This window comes from Lytechinus variegatus, chromosome 13 (genome assembly GCF_018143015.1).
Source record: "Lytechinus variegatus isolate NC3 chromosome 13, Lvar_3.0, whole genome shotgun sequence".
NCBI classification, from domain to species: Eukaryota; Metazoa; Echinodermata; class Echinoidea; order Temnopleuroida; family Toxopneustidae; genus Lytechinus; species Lytechinus variegatus.
Genome location: NC_054752.1, coordinates 2546181 through 2565494, shown reverse-complemented (window position 1 = coordinate 2565494; position 19314 = coordinate 2546181). Strand labels below are relative to the sequence as shown.

At 34.9% G+C, this 19314-nt stretch overlaps 1 protein-coding gene across 1 annotated transcript; it reads left to right on the top strand.

The window, feature by feature from the left end:
• The first annotated feature begins 3727 nt into the window (after positions 1-3727).
• Positions 3728-14967, top strand: LOC121426203 (transmembrane protein 98-like). The gene is made up of 7 exons (XM_041622417.1): positions 3728-3794; positions 6886-7121; positions 7800-7934; positions 8831-8980; positions 11948-12007; positions 12677-12797; positions 13486-14967. The coding sequence occupies exons 2-7, from the start codon at positions 6982-6984 to the stop codon at positions 13612-13614; spliced, it is 735 nt and encodes a 244-aa protein (XP_041478351.1). The 5' UTR covers positions 3728-3794; positions 6886-6981; the 3' UTR covers positions 13615-14967.
• Positions 14968-19314: the final 4347 nt, after the last annotated feature.

Genomic DNA, 19314 nt, shown 5'->3' with positions numbered 1-19314 from the left:
TTTCTTTCCCCTTTCCCTTTCTTTCTCCCTCCCTTTTGTTTTCCCTGTTTTTTTTTATTTTCCCGGTGAAATCCGCCAGGGGGAAGCTTGTCCCCCCCCCCCGCCTGTTACGCCACTGGAAAGAAGTAGGAAGAATATAAAAGGAGAGGTCATAATTTTGACCGTCTATTGGTCGTCTTGCTCGCCGCTACCACGTACCCTCTCATAATTATGAGGGGGCCGGGGGGGGGGTAGATAATTCAGTGGCGGATATATCCACGCATTCCACGGTGAGGGTTGATCCACTTATTATTATTGTTGATGGAAAAGAAGTAAATTTCTAAAAGAAAATTAGCGCTCACTTAACAATAAAACTCATCTTCGTGCCAATCATAACATTTAAAAAAAAAAGATAAATTTAAAAAAAAATGATACCGTAGTTTGGAAAATTAACAGTCAGGATTATGCACATTATCAATTTAGTGGCTTCAGGACAGACATGCTTTTTAACAATATACATTATTAAAGTTATAATCCTATATAATCATGTTGCCTATTTTGACAGGCCTCTCCATTTGATGTTCTCTCTTTCTCTCTCTCTCTCTCTGGCCCTTTTCTCCTCTTTTTTTTCTTTTCCCTACATTTTGCTTATAGGTGGCCTTTACATTTATTCAAGACTATATTTTGTGGTTACAATGTTATATTTATACGTCAGTTCTGTTACTATATAGTTCACTACTCTTTCTTTGTAAATAAAAGAAAATCAAATGCCAGATTGTAGGCCTGATTAATTTGATTTGATTTGATTTATTTATTTCCGTTTCACAATAGTATAATGAACATAGCAATAATACAATAAACATAACAAAACAAGGTCGAAAATACTACGAAATATAATATGTATACATAAATAATCATAAATTTAAAGAACACAATTGAGTAAATAAATTTGTCTGAAATTACATTTGTATTTGAAAGTAAAACGGAGGGACTTGCCGAAAAAAGCAAAGCTTGTACAGGCGGCAAGCCCCTAACTTAGTTTCAATATAAAACTACAACAAATAAATATTGGTTTGTAATAATAAATTTGTTTAAAAATAAATACAATTTTTGTGCACTTGAAAAAACGTAACTGATGGGTCATGTAAAGAAATATTTACGTTATACAATATTTTAAGAGAGGGGGAGGTGAGGGGGGGGGGCAGAAGGGACAGAGCAGTGCAATACACTAAGTAGAAAAGAAATATGGCAGGCAGCAGGAGCAGGTACTTGGCTAATTGCAGTTTTAAGAAGAAAAAATAATGTAAAACAAATAATATACATGACTATATGTATATAATATAAACTCATATACATAAAAGTTGAGCATAATTAAATCAGTTATTTTAGTTATTCAGCTTGACCTGTTTGCGACGAATATTTCAGAATTAACATTTTTTTCAGTTTGCGTTTAAAAATATTTACATTAGGGGATTCTTTGAAATCTTGAGGCAGAGAGTTCCAATAGGCAGGCCCGGAGAAGACAAACGAGTTTTTTGCAAATAAAGTTCTTGTTAAAGGAAGATGATAACATAGACGTTGCCTTGTTGGGTAGCTGTGTACGGAAGCATTTTTACGGAACATATTAAAGAAAATTAATGCGTGCTTCTAAAAATTATGTCATACGAAAATTATTTTCATGTACTACAGTAAAAGGCAATTTTCGTAAAAAGCTGAACATCTAATTGTAGACTTGCACTTGTTTTAGTGGCGTACAGATTGGGGGCCTTGGGCGCTTGCCTACCCCCAAAATCACTACCAAGAAACAAAGAAAGAGAAAGAGAAAGAGAGAATGTTTTTCTGAATATTATGTCAAGATCTATCACAAAATTTGTTTTTTGCAATAAAAATGCCAAAACTTTTTTTCTCGCTCGCAACTTTTCAAAAGTTTGCCCGATTCGCCATGATATAGCCCCCTTAACAGTTTTGGCTCATTGTGCTACTGACTCCTTTGTTGATTATTGATTATTTTTCGTGTTTTTTATTTTGTTGTTGAATATTTTAGGAATTATAAAGAGTGGCAACTATACAAGACTTGAAAATTGTTTTTAGAGCGATTTTTCAAGCATTTAACGAAATAATGTTTGAATTATATTACAATGAAATATATTTTGCCTGTAATAATTTATGAAAATAAAAAACCCAAATCAAGAAAATGTTGAAATTTATTTTGAAATCAAAATAACGTTATGATAATCTGGATAAGTGCATGGATTAAAAAGAAAAACAATTTGCCCATATTTACAATTGTACAATGTCATACGTTATTTTTCTTCTTAACAATTAATGTTTTTACATTAAAAAATGATTGTAGTTTTCATGCAATAAAACTTGAAATAAAAAAAACGAATGACCATCACCTTCGCAGCTCGCGAGATACAGGCACACTGCAATTTAGCACCCCAACACTAATATCAGCCCAACAACCATGAAACAAACTTCCCGATGAAATTTGGAATCAGTCAACAACTTTACATAACAATTTCAAACTGATATTAAAATCTATTTATTCCACTAGTATTATGTACAGCATCTGGGGAGCTCTTTTTGATAAAATACCAGACTGTACATAGCGTACGCAGGAGGGGGAGGGGTGGTACAGGGGTTCAATTTGCTTGTCAATTTTTTTGGGGGTATGAAATATTAAAAAATGACCTACTCTTTTTTTGGTGGAGACCTTTCCTTTTGCTTATATTTTTTTGGGTACGAAACGACATCAACTCTTTGGTGAAGACCCTTTTTTGGCTGTCACTTCTTATTCAGCATGAACCCCCCTCCCCCTTTGAAAAATATCCTGCGTACACTACTGTTTAGTACAATAGAATATATAGAAACGATTAGTTTTGCGCTATATGATTATCATTATAAAAAGACACATCTTTTGAAAATTACTCAAATCAATATATTAATTGATGGATAATCTGGATTATGTACTTGGCCACTCTTCCTTGATTCTTAGAAGAGAAGTGATACAACAATCCGAATATAGATTTTACCCGCCTCCAAAAAAAAACATAACAAAAAGAAAACAAAAACAATTAAACAAAATCAAACGTGTGAAAGATGAAGGATCTAATTAAAAACACATCATGTTTCACATGGCACTAGTAATTATTCTACTGTTACTATTATAAATCATTTGTCACAAGATAGTTACACTTGATATTATTTACCATGTTAACGGGTGAGGATCAGTGAGAGATTTTTTTTTGTTTTGAATAATATTTTATTTTCTTCCTCTTTCAAATCAATAAGTTTATAATCACAATTCATATAAAGATTCTTTGCATGTATACAATAAATAAAAAATCAAACAAATAATTCTATCAATATCAATGAGATTACAAATATTCTTAAAATGATTACAAATGAAGTTTTAAAGCCATATCAATCGACAAAATAAAAAAAATCCTTTGTAAAAGATGACTTTTTTCCCTGAAAAGAATAGAAATAATCTCTTTTGAACATATTAATCGTACAAGAATAAAAAAGGATAAAAGATTATTTTTAAAGGTTACTTAGAGGAAGGTTATTATCCTAAAACGTCCCTACACACTCACCTTACCCCCAATACCCCCTGCCCCTCATCTCTTTCCTCAGACACTCACACAAGAAACTTGTTGAATAATTTTGTGTGGCGCGCGCCCACTTGCGGTTGTCGTTGGCGCCGGTTAAAAGAAAATGGGGAATCGAGAATCCGGAGATCGAGAGAATTAAAGAGAGAGACAACCGAAAAACAGACGAACCAGGACTGGCATGTTTTACATTATAATCCGGTGTGTAAATCTTCTAAAAGTAAAAAATGTGTAAGGGATGAAATCATACATCATTTCCGTCTACATGAATTTAATTTTAGCGTCTTTTATCTTTGTTTATGCGGCTTTTAGACAGACTTGATCTTCATTTCTGGAGTCTGTGACTGAGTGTGAGCCTGAGTATGCAGTGCACTGTCGTTGTGTATTGTGTTGTTTACTATTGTTCCACCCCTTCATTTCTACGTCTAGTACATGTAGGATGGGGGGTCGGGTGTCCGGACACTTCATTTTTTTGAAGCCTTCTTTTTTGTCTGTGGATTACACTAAAAATATGAATCCATTACTTGTAATTATTTTCTATTTTGTTCTATATAATATTTCCTAACATTTTGTACTAAAAATTGATGAAACTTCGCTGGTAAATTTTTCCAAATGACATTCTAAAATTGATCGTCCGGACACACAACCCGTCCGGATACACAACAACTGGGTATACTTTGTAGGCCTACTTTGAGCTTTGCCGGTAGTTGGCCCAGGGCCAGGAGTCGTCTGTGTAATACTAGGCAGATATGGTTACTCTCCTAAATGGGTTAGAATTCTAGAATGGGGTCGCAATAGCTCTCCAAATTAAAACAAGAAAAAAGAGGAAAAAATAATTTATGCACTTACACTTATGGTAGTGGATCGTATTACCGAACACTTTTCATGAATTTGATCATATCAAACACATTATTCCAATAAAATTCACCAAACTTTCACCATAAATACACAAATACCTACAAAATATAATTATGCAGAAATTTTGCCGAAATTGTGTTTCATTTTTACGACATCAGCTTCCAATCTTCTTCTTCCAGGCTGGTACAGTCCGCCACTGGCGTATTATCGGACCCCTCTTCGCAAGTGAAATATTTTGGTCACTTGAAAAGGTATCGTATTACCGAACGTGTGTTTTCTATGGGAAAAGTTGGAAAAACAACAAAGTCACTCATGAGCTATTTTGACCATATTTTATTGTTTTGAGGATATAAAGACTTTGAAATTGTGTTTTTGATAATTTTTCATCATTTTTCTTTTTAAGTTCCCTTTGGAAGGAAGTTGCAAAGGTTTGAGCGTATTTGATTATTTTCTGACGCATATGATGTGCGCGTTCGGTAATACAAGGCCGGTCGGTAATACAATCACTCACTATACACGACGAGAGTCACCAGACAACCATTCACAATTCTTCTTACATCATGTCTTAGGCCTACATGTAGTTTTATTAGCCAATAACTGTTTCAGCCAGAGTCAGAGAATGTTAGAATCAGTGGACCGAATCTACTGTTCTCTGATTGAAACAGGTATAGTGATTCAAAGAAGCAGGTCTGTCGTGACACAGAATCCTGACATCGAGGCACAAACTGGACACAAAAAAAGGGAACATTAACATGTTAGACCTCCATCCATGTTGCGTTCGTTCTCGGTAACGATCAGCCATTTTGTTTTCAAATTTGAAAGAAGGAAGACGAACGAGACAGAACTTCTTAAGGGTCCAGTTTTGAGCCTTGGATGTCAGGATTCTGTGTCACGGTAGACCTTCATCCATATGATACAATCGATGAAAAGTGCAAGTTATTACTGACTCATAAATGGGACTGGGAGGGTTATTGATCTTGTAAATTTTGTTGAGACAGAATAAGACAAGGTTTGTTGAAGGAATATCTGGGTCATGTTGCAAATTGGGAAATATTCTGTTTTTATTTGACTTACCAAATTTTTATGGTGAACTTTTTGGTTGACAGTGAAATGACCCTCAAAGTGGGTGGGCTTGTGTAATTCTGGCCTTAGACCTCTTTTTTTATTGGGGGGAGGCAAACTTTCTATATAGTATATTTGTTTAGCTGGGCCCCGTCTTACAAAAAGTTGTGACTGACCTGATCAACCACAACTATAATGGACATGATCCATCAATATCATATTTTTTTTTCTCTAGGAAATTTCCACAATGTCTATATAGTATATTGTAAACAAAGAGAAGCACACTGAAATGAATTTTTAAGAAAACAATGAACACATATCTAAAAAATCTTTGATAAACCCTTTTTTTGAAAAAAACAGACATGTAATTTAGATGTTGACATTGCTGGCTTTCCATGGTTGTTTTTAATCAAATTAATCATAACTCTTTGTAAGAAGGGGTCCAGGGCCCCGTCTTGTACAAAGAGTTACGATTGATCCGATCAATTGTAACTATGGACGGCCAGCAACGTCAACATCTATTATAATGCATGTTTGTTCAAAGTATTTTCCAGCTATGATGTATATTCATGCATTCATTGTTTTCTTGAAAATTCACTATGTTTGTCTTTGCATACAGAGGACATTGGGCAAGTTTTTCGTAGAAAAAAATTATGACACTGATGGATTTTCATAGAGTTACGATTGATTGGATCAACTCTTTGGAAGACGGGGCCCTGATCTGCAGCACAAATGGGGAAATATAGAAAAGGCACAAAACTATCCAATGAGAGGGGCATTAAGACCAAATGCATAGGCCATCCAATGCTATGACCTTTGATTGACGTTAGTCTAGGGCCCCGTCTTACAACAAGTTACAACCGATCCAATCAATCTCAATTGTATGGAAATCCATCCATACCATCATTTTTTTCTGCAAGAAATGTGCACAATCTCCTTAGTGAACTAAGAGAATCACACTAAATCTTCAAGAGAACGATGAATGTACAGTATGAATATACAGCATATCTAGAAAATATGTTGAACAAATTTGCATTTTACATGTAGATGTTAACATTACTGGCTTTCCACAGTTGTGGTTGATTGGATCAATCGCAACTCTTTATAAGATGTGTCTCGGGTCACTGTTCAAGATCTTTTAGTTTGAGATTTTGAGTGCCCTACAGTTTACATGTTAGGAAAACAGTTATTTTATTTTCGGGGCTACGTCTCACAATTTACTGCCTAAAATCTGCAACATTGTGATAAATGGGAATTTCCATGTCTCCTTTGAGCATTTCGGGGGCTAAATCGCCCCCTGCCCTGGTGTAATTTTTTCCCTGATTATGATTCATATGTAAGTCTTTCTCTATGTTTATCATTATACATGTAGTTCCACATCATGATGATGCAAACGTAGCTTGATTGGACCTTGAGGATATTTGATGTAAACTTAGCAACCCTTGTTGATCACCTCAACGGCAAGGCAATGGATATCGTCGTCATAGTAGCGATTGCCATCCTTGGTCTTCTATTCATTGCCTCCTTTGTGGCCCTCATCGTCGCTTGCAGACATCGATGTCGTGTCTTGGATATTAATATCAAAGAGTCAATACATAGGAAAAACAGGTAAGAAGTTCATCAGTGAATTTGGATTAAAAGGATTGTGTTGAATGTTGAGATGATGATGATGACGATGATGGTGAAAAAGATAGCTGTGGTCCCCATCCCCCCTTCATCATCTACATTGTAAATCATATTTCGATGAAAGAAAGTAATACCGGTATGTACATGTACTATGCTGTACATGTAATGTATAATGATTCGTTCTCTGTGATGGATATCTTCAGAAGTTATTTCATTTGGGTAATATTGGTAACAGCGATGATGATGGTGGTTCAGTTAAGTGGTGGTGTTATGACAGATGATTTTGGGAAAGGGTTGTAATCGTGATGATGATGATGATGAGTGATGGTGGTGAGAGTGGCAGTGATAGTGATGGTGATGGTGGTGATGGTGATGATTAGGATGATGATGATTATGATGATGATGATGAAGAAGATGATGATGCTAACTAGTGATGATGATGATGATTATGTTGATTATGATAGTGAAATTGATTATGATTATGATAATAATCTAGCTTCTACATGTAGTTTAGTGCTGATATGCATGTATTTTATGATATGTAGCTGCTTTGCCAAATCACTAAAAACTTTTATAAAAAGCAAAAAGCAACCCAATCTATGGTCAAATTGCTGAGCAAGAATATACAACAACTCTGAAATGATTTTGTTGCTCTTCTAGTGGTCGTCAGAATGTGTCCCTGGTGAACGATGCAGAGATGCCTCATGAAGACTTTGAAGTAGAGCTGAGAGATGTCTGCGCAAACAACAGCCTTGAACAGATTCTAGAAGATGAAGAATGGGTGGATGATGCTACGTAAGTCAAACCTCTGATAAAGCACCTAGAGCTCCTAACCATACAAGTGCTGACTTGTGCCTGTTTCTGTGGCAGACCCTGCATACTTTATAAACAAGGGCCCCGTAACACAAAGGTTAGCGGTTAATCGCTAAATGAAACTGCTATCAAGATGCGCATTTAGCTCATACTGATGAGGAGCCAATCAGAATTGTTCTTTCAAACTAGTGATTGATCGTCACCCTTTGTCTTACAGTGCTCTGGCAAATGAGAAAAAAATCCAACAATCAACAACTTACATGTAGATACACTTACTCTATCAATGTGTGAAAATTAGAGAAGTCTCACCAGCAGCTGCAGACAAGCAGAATAAAATGACCACGCCCATACATAAAGCAACAATATCATAATGTTATGAGCAGATTAATTCAAGCAAGAAAATTAGAAATCCTGCTCCATAATGATCTTATTTCCTTAATCCAACTTGGATGAGAAGTGGTTTGAATTTTATATCAAGTGAATATCATATGAAGTTCTGAATCTGTACGTACATGTATCTAGGTATTAAAAAGAAGTTTATGTCTTAAAATTGTCAATAATTGCAGTCTTTTGGTTACACTGAATTTAAATTTCTTTATTTCAATGGTCCACTGGTCTGCATTAATTCACACTGGTGACCGGCTGCATACATTTAGGTCGGGCATCGGTGGACCAGTCATTTCAATTCAGCCCTCCTTATGACAAACATGGTTTTGTACATTTAGGCAATTAATTTTATTTCAATTGCTACGCAAAAGCTTTTATTACAGATATTTATGCGATTGAGGCTTTTTCTTCATGTTTGATAGTCATTATGAAGTTCTTGTGCAGATACATGTACATGTTGAAATTGACACACGTGTGGGTTATTTTTACAGAGGGTTGATGCCACACTGCATCGCTATCCTGAAGACGTGTCATGAGCTTACGGAAAAGCTGGTTGCCATGACGATGGGTAACACCCATCATCCCAAGATGTCAGAGAGCTTGTCTGATATTATTGAGGTTGCAAAGAGGATCAATCCAAGGTAATAATCCTCTTAGTTCATAATGATGATATTAATAACAGCCCAAATCACCCATTTCCCTGAAAAAAATTGTGCTTTGGGTTGACCATTTTTACAAGAGCCACCCAAAGATCTACATGTAAACTACCACAAACAATATTAAAGGAGAATGAAACCATTGGAACAAGATAGCTTGTGTGAAAACAGAAAAATCAAAGAAACAGATCAACAAAAGTTTGAGAAAAATTGGACAAATAATGAGAAAGTTATGAGCATTTGAAAATTGCGATCACTATTGCTATGGAGATAGCAAATTGGCAATGCGACAAAGATGTGTGATGTCACTGATGAACAACTCTCCCCATTACTTTAGTATATATTTCACTTGAATTGCCTCTTTTATCACATCTATCCATAGATCATGTGTTCTTTCTACATGAGGGCATGTAATACAATTTTTTTAAGAATACGTAATGGATAAAGAGTTTGTATCATCGTAAGAAAAAGCAAAAAGAGACATTTTGAGGGTATTTTATAGTCCACCAAAGGGAAAGTTGTTCATCAGTGACATCACACATCCTTGTCGCATTGCCAATGGGAGGATCTCCATAGCATTAGTGATTGCAATATTCAAATGCTCATAACTTTCTCATTATTTGTCCGATTTTTCTCAAACTTTCTTTATTCTTATTCTTTGATTTTTCTGTTTCTACACAAGCCTATTTGTTCCAAAGGTTTCATTCCCCTTTAAAGAAAAAAAATTCTACATGTACATTCACTGGTAAATTGCCAATTCATCCTTTGTTTGCCAACTGGTCCACTCAGCACATGGTCTACCTTTATTTAGTCTAATTCCATTCCGTCCATCAACTTTCGTCTAACAACCATTTGGTCCAATAACCACTTAGTCTAATCATCACTTCGTCTAATCACCATTTCGTCTATTACCATTTCGTCTAATAATCAGTTCGTCTAATACCCATTCTCGCACTATTAACACTTTTGTTTAATTAAACCAAATGGTATATGGACTAAATGGCTATTGGACCAACTGGTTATTAGACAGAATGGCATTAGACTAAATGAAAGTAGACCATGAGGTGAGTAGGTGAGCGGATGATAGACCAAATGGTAGTAGAAGAGTTGGCAATTGGACGATTTGCCATTTCATGAATTGAAAATAAATTAATTAACCCATACACCTGAGGAGCATTTCATGAAAGGACTTGTCAGACGTTTTATCCGACAAATCCCATTTTATCTGACAGTTACCATAGGAACAGTGCTTCTCAACCAATCAAAATCTAGGAAAGTTGTCAGATCTGAAAACTTGTAGGATTAAAAACTGATGCAACTCTCCGCAGAATGATGATAATTTGCATTCACCATATACACGTATTTGTTTATCATGCAAAAATTTGCCACTGAAGTGAAAGAAATAGCAGCCCCAAATTCTGTGATTGCTCCAGTGTGTAAATGAAAAAATAGACCCTATAATAATAATGAATAATAATAATCCTTACATGTATTTCCTACCCTGATAATGACATTTCGTAGGCCACTTAAAATGTGCGTTTCAAAGTGCTTAGGCGAGTTTGCTCACTAATGAAAAAAAAAAATTCACAGAAAGGACAAAAAAAGGTGCCTCCACATTATTCAATATCTCCATTGCAAATTAATTCATTTTGATGGGAGAAGATCTTAATTCTTGATTTGGCTTGTGGAACAAAAACTTTTCTGCAATTCACTCTTTACAATTTGTTTAATTCCTGCCCATATAGTGAATGTCAATATTTCAAATCAGATGTTATATGAATGATTATACCCTAAAAACAGATATGATGTGAAGGTTATGAAATAAGTTTGGGTTGTGCATATTTTTTTTTCTAATTCAAAATAATTAACAATAGTCTATTTGAAAGCTTATTTGCTGTTTATGTGACTCACACTTAAAAAAAATTGGATGTAAATCTACCTTTAAAATCACTGAATCATTGTTTACTTGGATCCCAAGTTATGCAGCTCATGAAATACAGGGACTCAATATCTTTCCAAATGAATTGATTATGCATGGAAAATATACTTACAACTGACTGGAACATGTAGTGTTAATTGGTTCAAGATTTATTGAAGTACAGTATGTGGCTTGAAAACTACCTTTGTGCTTTTAGAATGACTCACAAAATTCTTTGCAAAACAGCATTTTTTTTTTATTATTGACAATCTACATATGAAAACCTACCCTTCTTGCCTCGCAGTAGAGAATTCACTCTGTACCTTTAGTAGTAGATGACGTTATTGTTTATTTTGTGTTTTCAGGTGCGGACCATTCAGATTTGAATTTTTATGCCATACTGTACTGTACACACATAGCTGTACATACTTTACACATGTAGCTGTACTTTTGGTCTTAATTCATTGATGTTTCTGAGTCTGACTGTTTACCACATGTGTTATGCAAAACTTATTTTTGAACCTGATATTCAACACACTCTTTTTTGTAGCTGTACTTCAAGACTTAATGATGTGTTCCCTAATTCTGTCGTTGCACGTCAAGTCTAAATGTTTTGTTGTTTCGTACATGTAGTTCAGTCTAGACCTTATGCATATTGATGTTATCAGCAACTTAACAAGTAATCACGACTCCATGTGAGAGAACAAATAACATTCTTGACAACAATTCCATTATATGTGATCGCTCAAGTCTGAACAAGATTTAGACTTACACATGATCGCCTGTGAATGAATGTGATCTAGCAACTTCGCTTTCCCTCTTAGTGAGGGTGCACTTCGGTCTGTTGAGCTGTGTGATTTCATATGCATACTCAACCACACATATATTTAATCATACATGTTGCTGTACTTCAAGTCTGAATGTGTGTTTTTCCCCCCAATTCAGTATACCCAACACACGTTTAGTATAACATTCAGTATTATTAACTTTTTATGTGCTGTACTTCAAGTCTTAATATTCTATATTTTTCCTAGGGTTGATGATGTGGTGAAGTGCATGTATCCTCCCATTGATCCACGGCTGCTGGAAGCAAGGTTAGTATAACGCACTGATAAAGATACATGCTTATTAGAATTATGACTTGGCTTGTGTTCTACTCTCAATCTGCTGTGCTCTGTTTTCTTGGAAAATTTTAGCAAGCAAATTGAGCGAGCAAACAAGTAATGGTTTTGAAATAAATCATGAATTCTGCTGAAATGAGAGTCATACATGCCAAAAAGATAATGTTAGGGGTTCTGTCAGTTCATAGTTAAATAAAGAAAAAAAAGTCTTTATTTTGTGTTATGAGCACTAGTAGTATCAGAAAGGAAATTTGAGAAAGCAAAGTGAGTTAGCCAAACAGTAAGGGTGTTGAAATAAATAATGAACTCAGCCAAAGCTTTGACATGTAAACAAAAGGAATCATAAAGGCAAAGATATTCAGGAAAATTTGACGAACAAAATTTTAATGTTGGATAATACAAGACAATTTGGCTTGGCTAAATAACGACACTTACTACACCAAAACTCTCCAAAGTATGTAAGAGTGCTTTTAAAATTGCATTTTTATTTTTTTCTCTTTCTTTTACATTGGTTTGATTGGGACTAGTAGAGTCCACTTTATATTGATAACCAATTGAGTGATACAAATCACTGTATTTCTTGGTCCATACAATTGATGTGACCGATGTTTCACTCTACATTTGACCCCTTGTAACACACAGGTCAGCGGCCTTGCTCTTATCACTACAACATCTTGTACTGGTCACTAAACAAGCCTGTCAAATGTCTAGTTTCGTGGAGTGGATCGATGGCTCGATCAAACAGATGGAATCACATTTACAGGTCAGCTACCCTTTCATTGCCATAACTTCTTATTTTCATCAGTGTAGGCACTAGTTTGAAGATGAGGATTGCCATTCAAGGATCTTCTTCTACATGCATAATAAGGAATTATAGGGAATTATTTAATTATCATTGGTGAACTTACCTTGGGTCATATTTATTTTTCATCTTAATGTAAGATGTTTATTCTATTTTTCATATTTTGGTCGCTCAATATATCTCACAAGTGTGCTTCTAGCATTTCATGCTAATGGATCATATTTTCTGTCTTTACATTATTTTTTTCTTTATTTTTTACTCCTCTTTCTCCTCCCCCTCCTTCTCACCCTCCTCCTTCTTCTCCTCCTTCTCCTCTTCCTCCTCCTTCTCCTGATCCTTCTCCTCCTCCTTCTCCTCCTCCTTCTCCTCCTCTTCCTCCTTCTCCTGCTCCTTCTCCTCCTTCTCCCCCTCCTCCTCCCCCTCCTTCTCCTCTTTCCCTCCCCCTTCCATACTCCTCTTCTTCATTCTTCTCCTCCCCCTCCTCCATCTCCCCTTCCTCTCTCGCTCTCTTCCTCCTCCTCCTTACGGCCATTGGTCCCCTCTCTTTTTTTCTTTCTCCTCAATGAAACAGCATTCTGAACTTCTCAATAAAGATTATATTGATAACAACAACTAATTGTGATTATACATGTACAATGCTCCTTTGCAGGTCTTAAGAGATGCTGCCATTACTTGGGAAGCTACCACAGCAGTACCAGAAACCAACCAGCCCCAACCTCCTGCCCTTGGTGCAGTAGGGCCTGCTCCAGCAATATCACTCTCTTCCTCTCACGTATAGAAAACAGCAATACATCCTTTTGTCCAGGAAATACTTTACGATCGTGCAATGGACACGTCTTAATGTGAAGTAAGGGGGCATTTGTCATGGTAGCCAGTATTTGTTATGTAATATAACTTACATGGTGTCGGGACACAAGATGTATTGTCTTTGACAGATCATCCAAGATGATCTTGATCAGAGATCTATTGTTGGGGATTGAACCCTATGCAGTTGTCTGCCTTCGTTACCTTTCGACATGTGCCTTGAGCACCTCGCTTGATGAAATACTCCAGATCCGTCTCTGAGGCATGATTGAAGCCTTCTGCATTTTATGTTTCCACTGATCTTTGGAATACCTAGAGAAATAGAGGGTGCTTCTGGAAGTCTTTGGACCATTCATGTCTTTCTTGACTATAAGTGACAACTGGATTTATCATTAGCTTTGCATTCTGCACAAGACCAAGGGAATCTGGTCCGGTTCCATGCGGAGCTGTTGTTGCTCGAAGGACCATGTGTTGGGGGCTTCTTTAGAAACAACATAGTGCCAAATAAGATCCATCTTCCATGGCTAGAGGTGCATCATCATTACTAGTCCTATGGCCTGCTCATCTAGTCTTCTTGGGAGTATTTTATTAAACCTTAGGGGATGAGACCAAATGGAAAGTAGACAAAGTGGGTGTGGACCAAGTGGCAAGTTACCTAATAGCTAGATCACTCGATCTGCAAGGTTGTGCTTTAGTACATGTATTTCAGCCACTGCTCCACCCCATATTTTGTTTCCGGGTAGAATATGGCTATGGTCCATTTTACATACAATACGTTAGGCTGACAATTTCTTATTGTGAAAAGTAATGTTCGTGTATGCTGATGATAAATCAGCATACAAAGTGGTCATGCTTCAAAATAATTGACCCATTTAAACCAGAGTTACGTACTCAGCCACTACTCTGTTCGCATAAAAAGATGCAATCAGTCTTAACAGTCATTGCGTTCTTTGTTACATGTGTTACCATAGATGTACAGTTATAGTGAATTGTGTTAATGATTGTATATTTTATATTACAGGTTACAGAACTTGTAACCTCTCCTAAAACTTTAAAAGATATGCCGAATGTATCCTCCAGAATACACTCATATACACTTGTACAGTCTAAATCAATGAATTTGGCGTTTTAGTTTGATTAGAAGTAACTAAGAAGTTTGCAATATTTGATTTTTGAATATTTTTTAAGCAACTAACCATACTTAACTAATTGCCAAAATTTGTCCTGAAATTGCATTTGCACAAAAACAAATCTTTTAACAGATATTTGAGTTCAGGGAATATATATTTTAGCTACATGTATATATTTTAACTACATGTATCATGCTCAAAACATGAGCATTCATGACCACATAGAGTCAATTGGAACTTTTTTTATTGGTTATCTTTTATTGTGGATGTGGCTTTGATCACTATGACCAATACTGTGAATGATTGGCCGTCGTTATGGTCAAATAAGTAGGAGTGAGAAGAAGAGGGGAGAGGTAGAAAGAGAGAGAGAGAGATAGACGAAAAGTCACCAAATAAGCATATTTGCAAATAACATGTATATTTTTATTTTCTTTAAAAAAATGTTATTGTTAACAAAAATAATCTGTTTTCTTTCACTTTCATCTATCGGTGTATTGAATGATGGGCTCTACATGTAACATTGCATGTGAACACTAAACTGCTACTCAATTCCAAAGTGAAGTTTAAATGTGATATTGACTCAAGATGCGATGCTATTAAGACAACGTGGCACACTTCTTCCATCCATAATACATGCATGTTTTACATTTGTACACTCTAGTCATAACAAATGTACAGTAAACACTTAGCCATGTGAATATATATTTTTAAATACATATGTACATGTTCAGATAGATTAATAGGAATAATTGTTTCATATTTGTTGAGAGTTTTTATATACATGTACAGGTTACATGTACATGTTATTTTAATTGCATTGTACTATTGCAGCGCTTACGTGTACATGTTTGTATGACCATTCTTTTATAAATCTAAACTATGGAAACAAATTTCAAAGGAAACTTTTCAAAGGCATACAGATGCTTACCAAAATTAGCTGAATATTGAATTAAAGCTTCATTTTCAGGTCAACATGCAGGCTACATGTAATCAATAATTTTTGTATGCCAAAATCCATTAATTGGGTAAAATATAATCTGTAACTATCTGAGAGTCCATGCCAATTTATGAATACCATACATGTATGTACATGAGTACATGAAAAGTAGAAGTATATTAAATTTGTCAAAATTTTCAAAATTCAAGTCGTCTTCCTTTGACAACACAGACCTACAATTGCCCCCTACCCATGTATACGTGTACATGTGCATACTATAATTACCGTCATTAAGCAATCTTTTTATTACTGCAAATACAAATAATTAGTCTGTTATACATTATGTGATAATGTACTGTATGCCATAAAAATGTTTTTATTCTAATTATACTCTTGTACTATGATTTTATCACCAGAAAAATTGAAAGCAAATATCTGAAATGGTCTTTGTACTTAATTACTTCAGGAATATTTGAAGTATGCAGTACTGTGTATGTATGTATGATTCTAATGGAAAGATTTAATAGTTGCGTGCCTAGAAACAAAGGTACATTGTATAAAATCACTTTTCTTGCTATATCTATAATTGTTTATTGCATTTCTCACTGTCTTTCTTGAATCTATTTTCATGTTAAAGTGTAAATTGGACTAAAGATAAGTTTAATTCTTGTACTTATCTACTATTTTTTTCAATTTGGAATTCACACACACATTCCACTTCATTATCGACCTTTGAAATGTAAATACCAAGATGAATATTTTAGTACTTCTATTGCAATCAAATAAGGTATAAAAAATAAGCTGAATTTTATGTTATAATCTATTGATCATTATTTTGTATGGTCATTTTATGTTTGAATTACTTACAGTGATATGATACTGTTTCAGAAAAAAAAAGAAAATTGTTTCTTTACAGATTTGTTTACTGTTTTGATAACAAACTGTGCCTTGATTGTCCCATTTCAGTAAGTTTTCTATCAGCCAATCAAGTTGAAGGATTTCAGTAGCTTTTAACTGTTGATACAAATTTGTTATTATAACAAGTTTTATGAAACAGGGGCCCCAGGTACTTAACATCATAAAAATTCAATGCAACCTTTAGAAATTAGTTTATTTACAGTGTAGGAGTGCTCAAAGTCCTGGTTAGTTGAAACAAAAAAGTTTGAATTTTAGACTAAAATAGAGATGTAGGGATTGTGCTCCAAACCTGCTAACCCCCCCCCCCCCCTATTTTGACACTGGAAGTTGTTGCTTACTGCTAGATTTCTCCCCAGACCCAGTTGTTGATATACATGTATGATTATTGTTTGTTTGGTGTGTTACTTATGTATTTCATTAGGGTCTGTACCTGCAGACTATTCAGAAATAGATGTCTCACATCAATGTGGTATATTCCCTACACTCCTGTGTAAAATATCATTTCAATGTTTCTCCATAATTCTTTCTTCCTTTATAAATGCTAAGTTGTAAATATTATCTTGTTTTAATGACATTCTGAATAAGTTTTCTTTTGTGTTTTGCTTGCTGAATACTTTATACTGCCCTGTACTTAATATGATGGCTACTTATGTCTGACAACTAGTGGAACATTGCGGGTGAATAGATGGATATACTCCACAATGCATAGACATTTTGATATCGTCCATAGTATTGAGTTCGATTGTTAAAATGATCTTTCCATTAAATTTAATCATAACTTTAACATTAATTAATTAAGAGTAAAATGTAAGACCCTCTGATATGAGAGTACCTTGAAATTTTGTTTGTAACTTTGTAGAGTGTCTACATGTACATGTTTGCTTTTGGTTTCCATGTATTGACATAGAATGAATGGAAATTCTAAATGGGAAATGTTTTCTTCTACATCACTGATTATTTTATTCATGGTCTGAAAGGCATTACGTTTGGTGTACGAGCATACCTTTCATTTCTGTACTTAAGCAACAAGAACTACTGTATATGTGATTGCCTTTCAAATTTAAAATATTTTGTCTCATTTGGTTGTTGTTGTTGTTGTACATGTATATATGTATACTATGAAAGAACCTTTAAATAGAAATGCCAGCAGTAATGTCCATACAAACCATCCAGTGACAATAGAACAATAGATAGATACCTGAAAATAATACCATTGATGATAGTAAGAATGTCTTTAAAGTTATGGTATTCTTAAGTTTCGCTTATTTTTCACAAAACAGTGATATGCACAACTCAGTGTCATGCAAATGAGTCAGTCGATGATGTCCATCACTCACTATTTCTTTTGTTTTTTATTGTTTGAATTAGACAATATTTCATTTTTTAGAGATTTGACAATAAGGACCAAGTTGCTAAATAAATAATGCTAATTCCACATGTTCAGGGAGGAATTAATAGCTGTTTCACTTGACAATGAGGAGAAAATTAGAATATTCATATTTCATGTAATAAAATACAAAAGAAAGAGTGAGTGGATGACGTCATCAGTCTCGTCATTTGCATACCGACCAGGATGTGCATGTAACTATTTTGAAATTAAGCGAAACTTTAAGATGTCATAACTTATTTTATATCCGATTTTGATGAAATTTTCAGTGTTATGCTTGTTTGATTTTCTCTTTTACTCAAATCAACTTTTTGTTGGGGTGGACTTGTCCATTAATAGCAGCCAAGCAGATCAAGAGCACCTCCCTATAAAAGTCTTTGGTAAAGCTTACATGTAATGTATACTAGATAAAAACTGTAAAAGAAACCCAAAAATACAAGGAGAGGATCCATCTTATCAGCAAGAATGAAATGAGAGGAGCAATCTAAGACTTGAGTAGAAGAACTAACCAGTTGTCTCTCGATGTATCAAACATAGTAGGAAACCGGTTATTTCTTATGCTCAATCCTTCACCGCGATGAACCTCTTCCACATCAATCTCAAACTTGTTTCATCAAAATCGGTTAAAGAATAAGCGAGTTATGGAAGTTTGAAAAGTCTTGTACTTTCTATGAGGATCCTTAAATTGGCAAACTTGCTTTAAAATGGCTGATTTAGTAGCCCACTCTCTACTGGATTTGTACACAAATTTTCAGATTTTCCCCTTTATTTTACAGATTTCACATTATCTTCTCCTGACCTTGACATATGTGGTGTGAATTATATTTTCCCATATTAACATGTAATGCTCAGAAGGAGGCAAGATGCAATTTGAAAAATAATGGGAAAAATCTGAAAATTAGTGCTCAAAACAAGTGGAGAGTTGTCCACAGCAATCTGTGATTCTGGCCAATTGAAGGATCACCCAAGAAAGTACAACAGACTTTTTAAACATCCATAACTTGCTTATTTCATAACCAATTTTGATGAAACTTGTTTTGAATTGTTCATCTCATTTTCCCATTTTCAATAAGATTGCTTCTCTTCTCGTGTTTTGGTTTCCTTTATTAACACTATGATATGCCTACATTGTACTTTCAAATGTTGATTCAGTTGTGTTGTACAGTCACTGTACAAGCGAATGATTGCATTATTTTAAGTGCCCTAATCTGTATCAATACATTCTACATGTAGTCTTATACTACAGTGTATGTCATGTGATAGATATATTTATCAGAGTGATTTTTTTTATTCTGCCTGCTT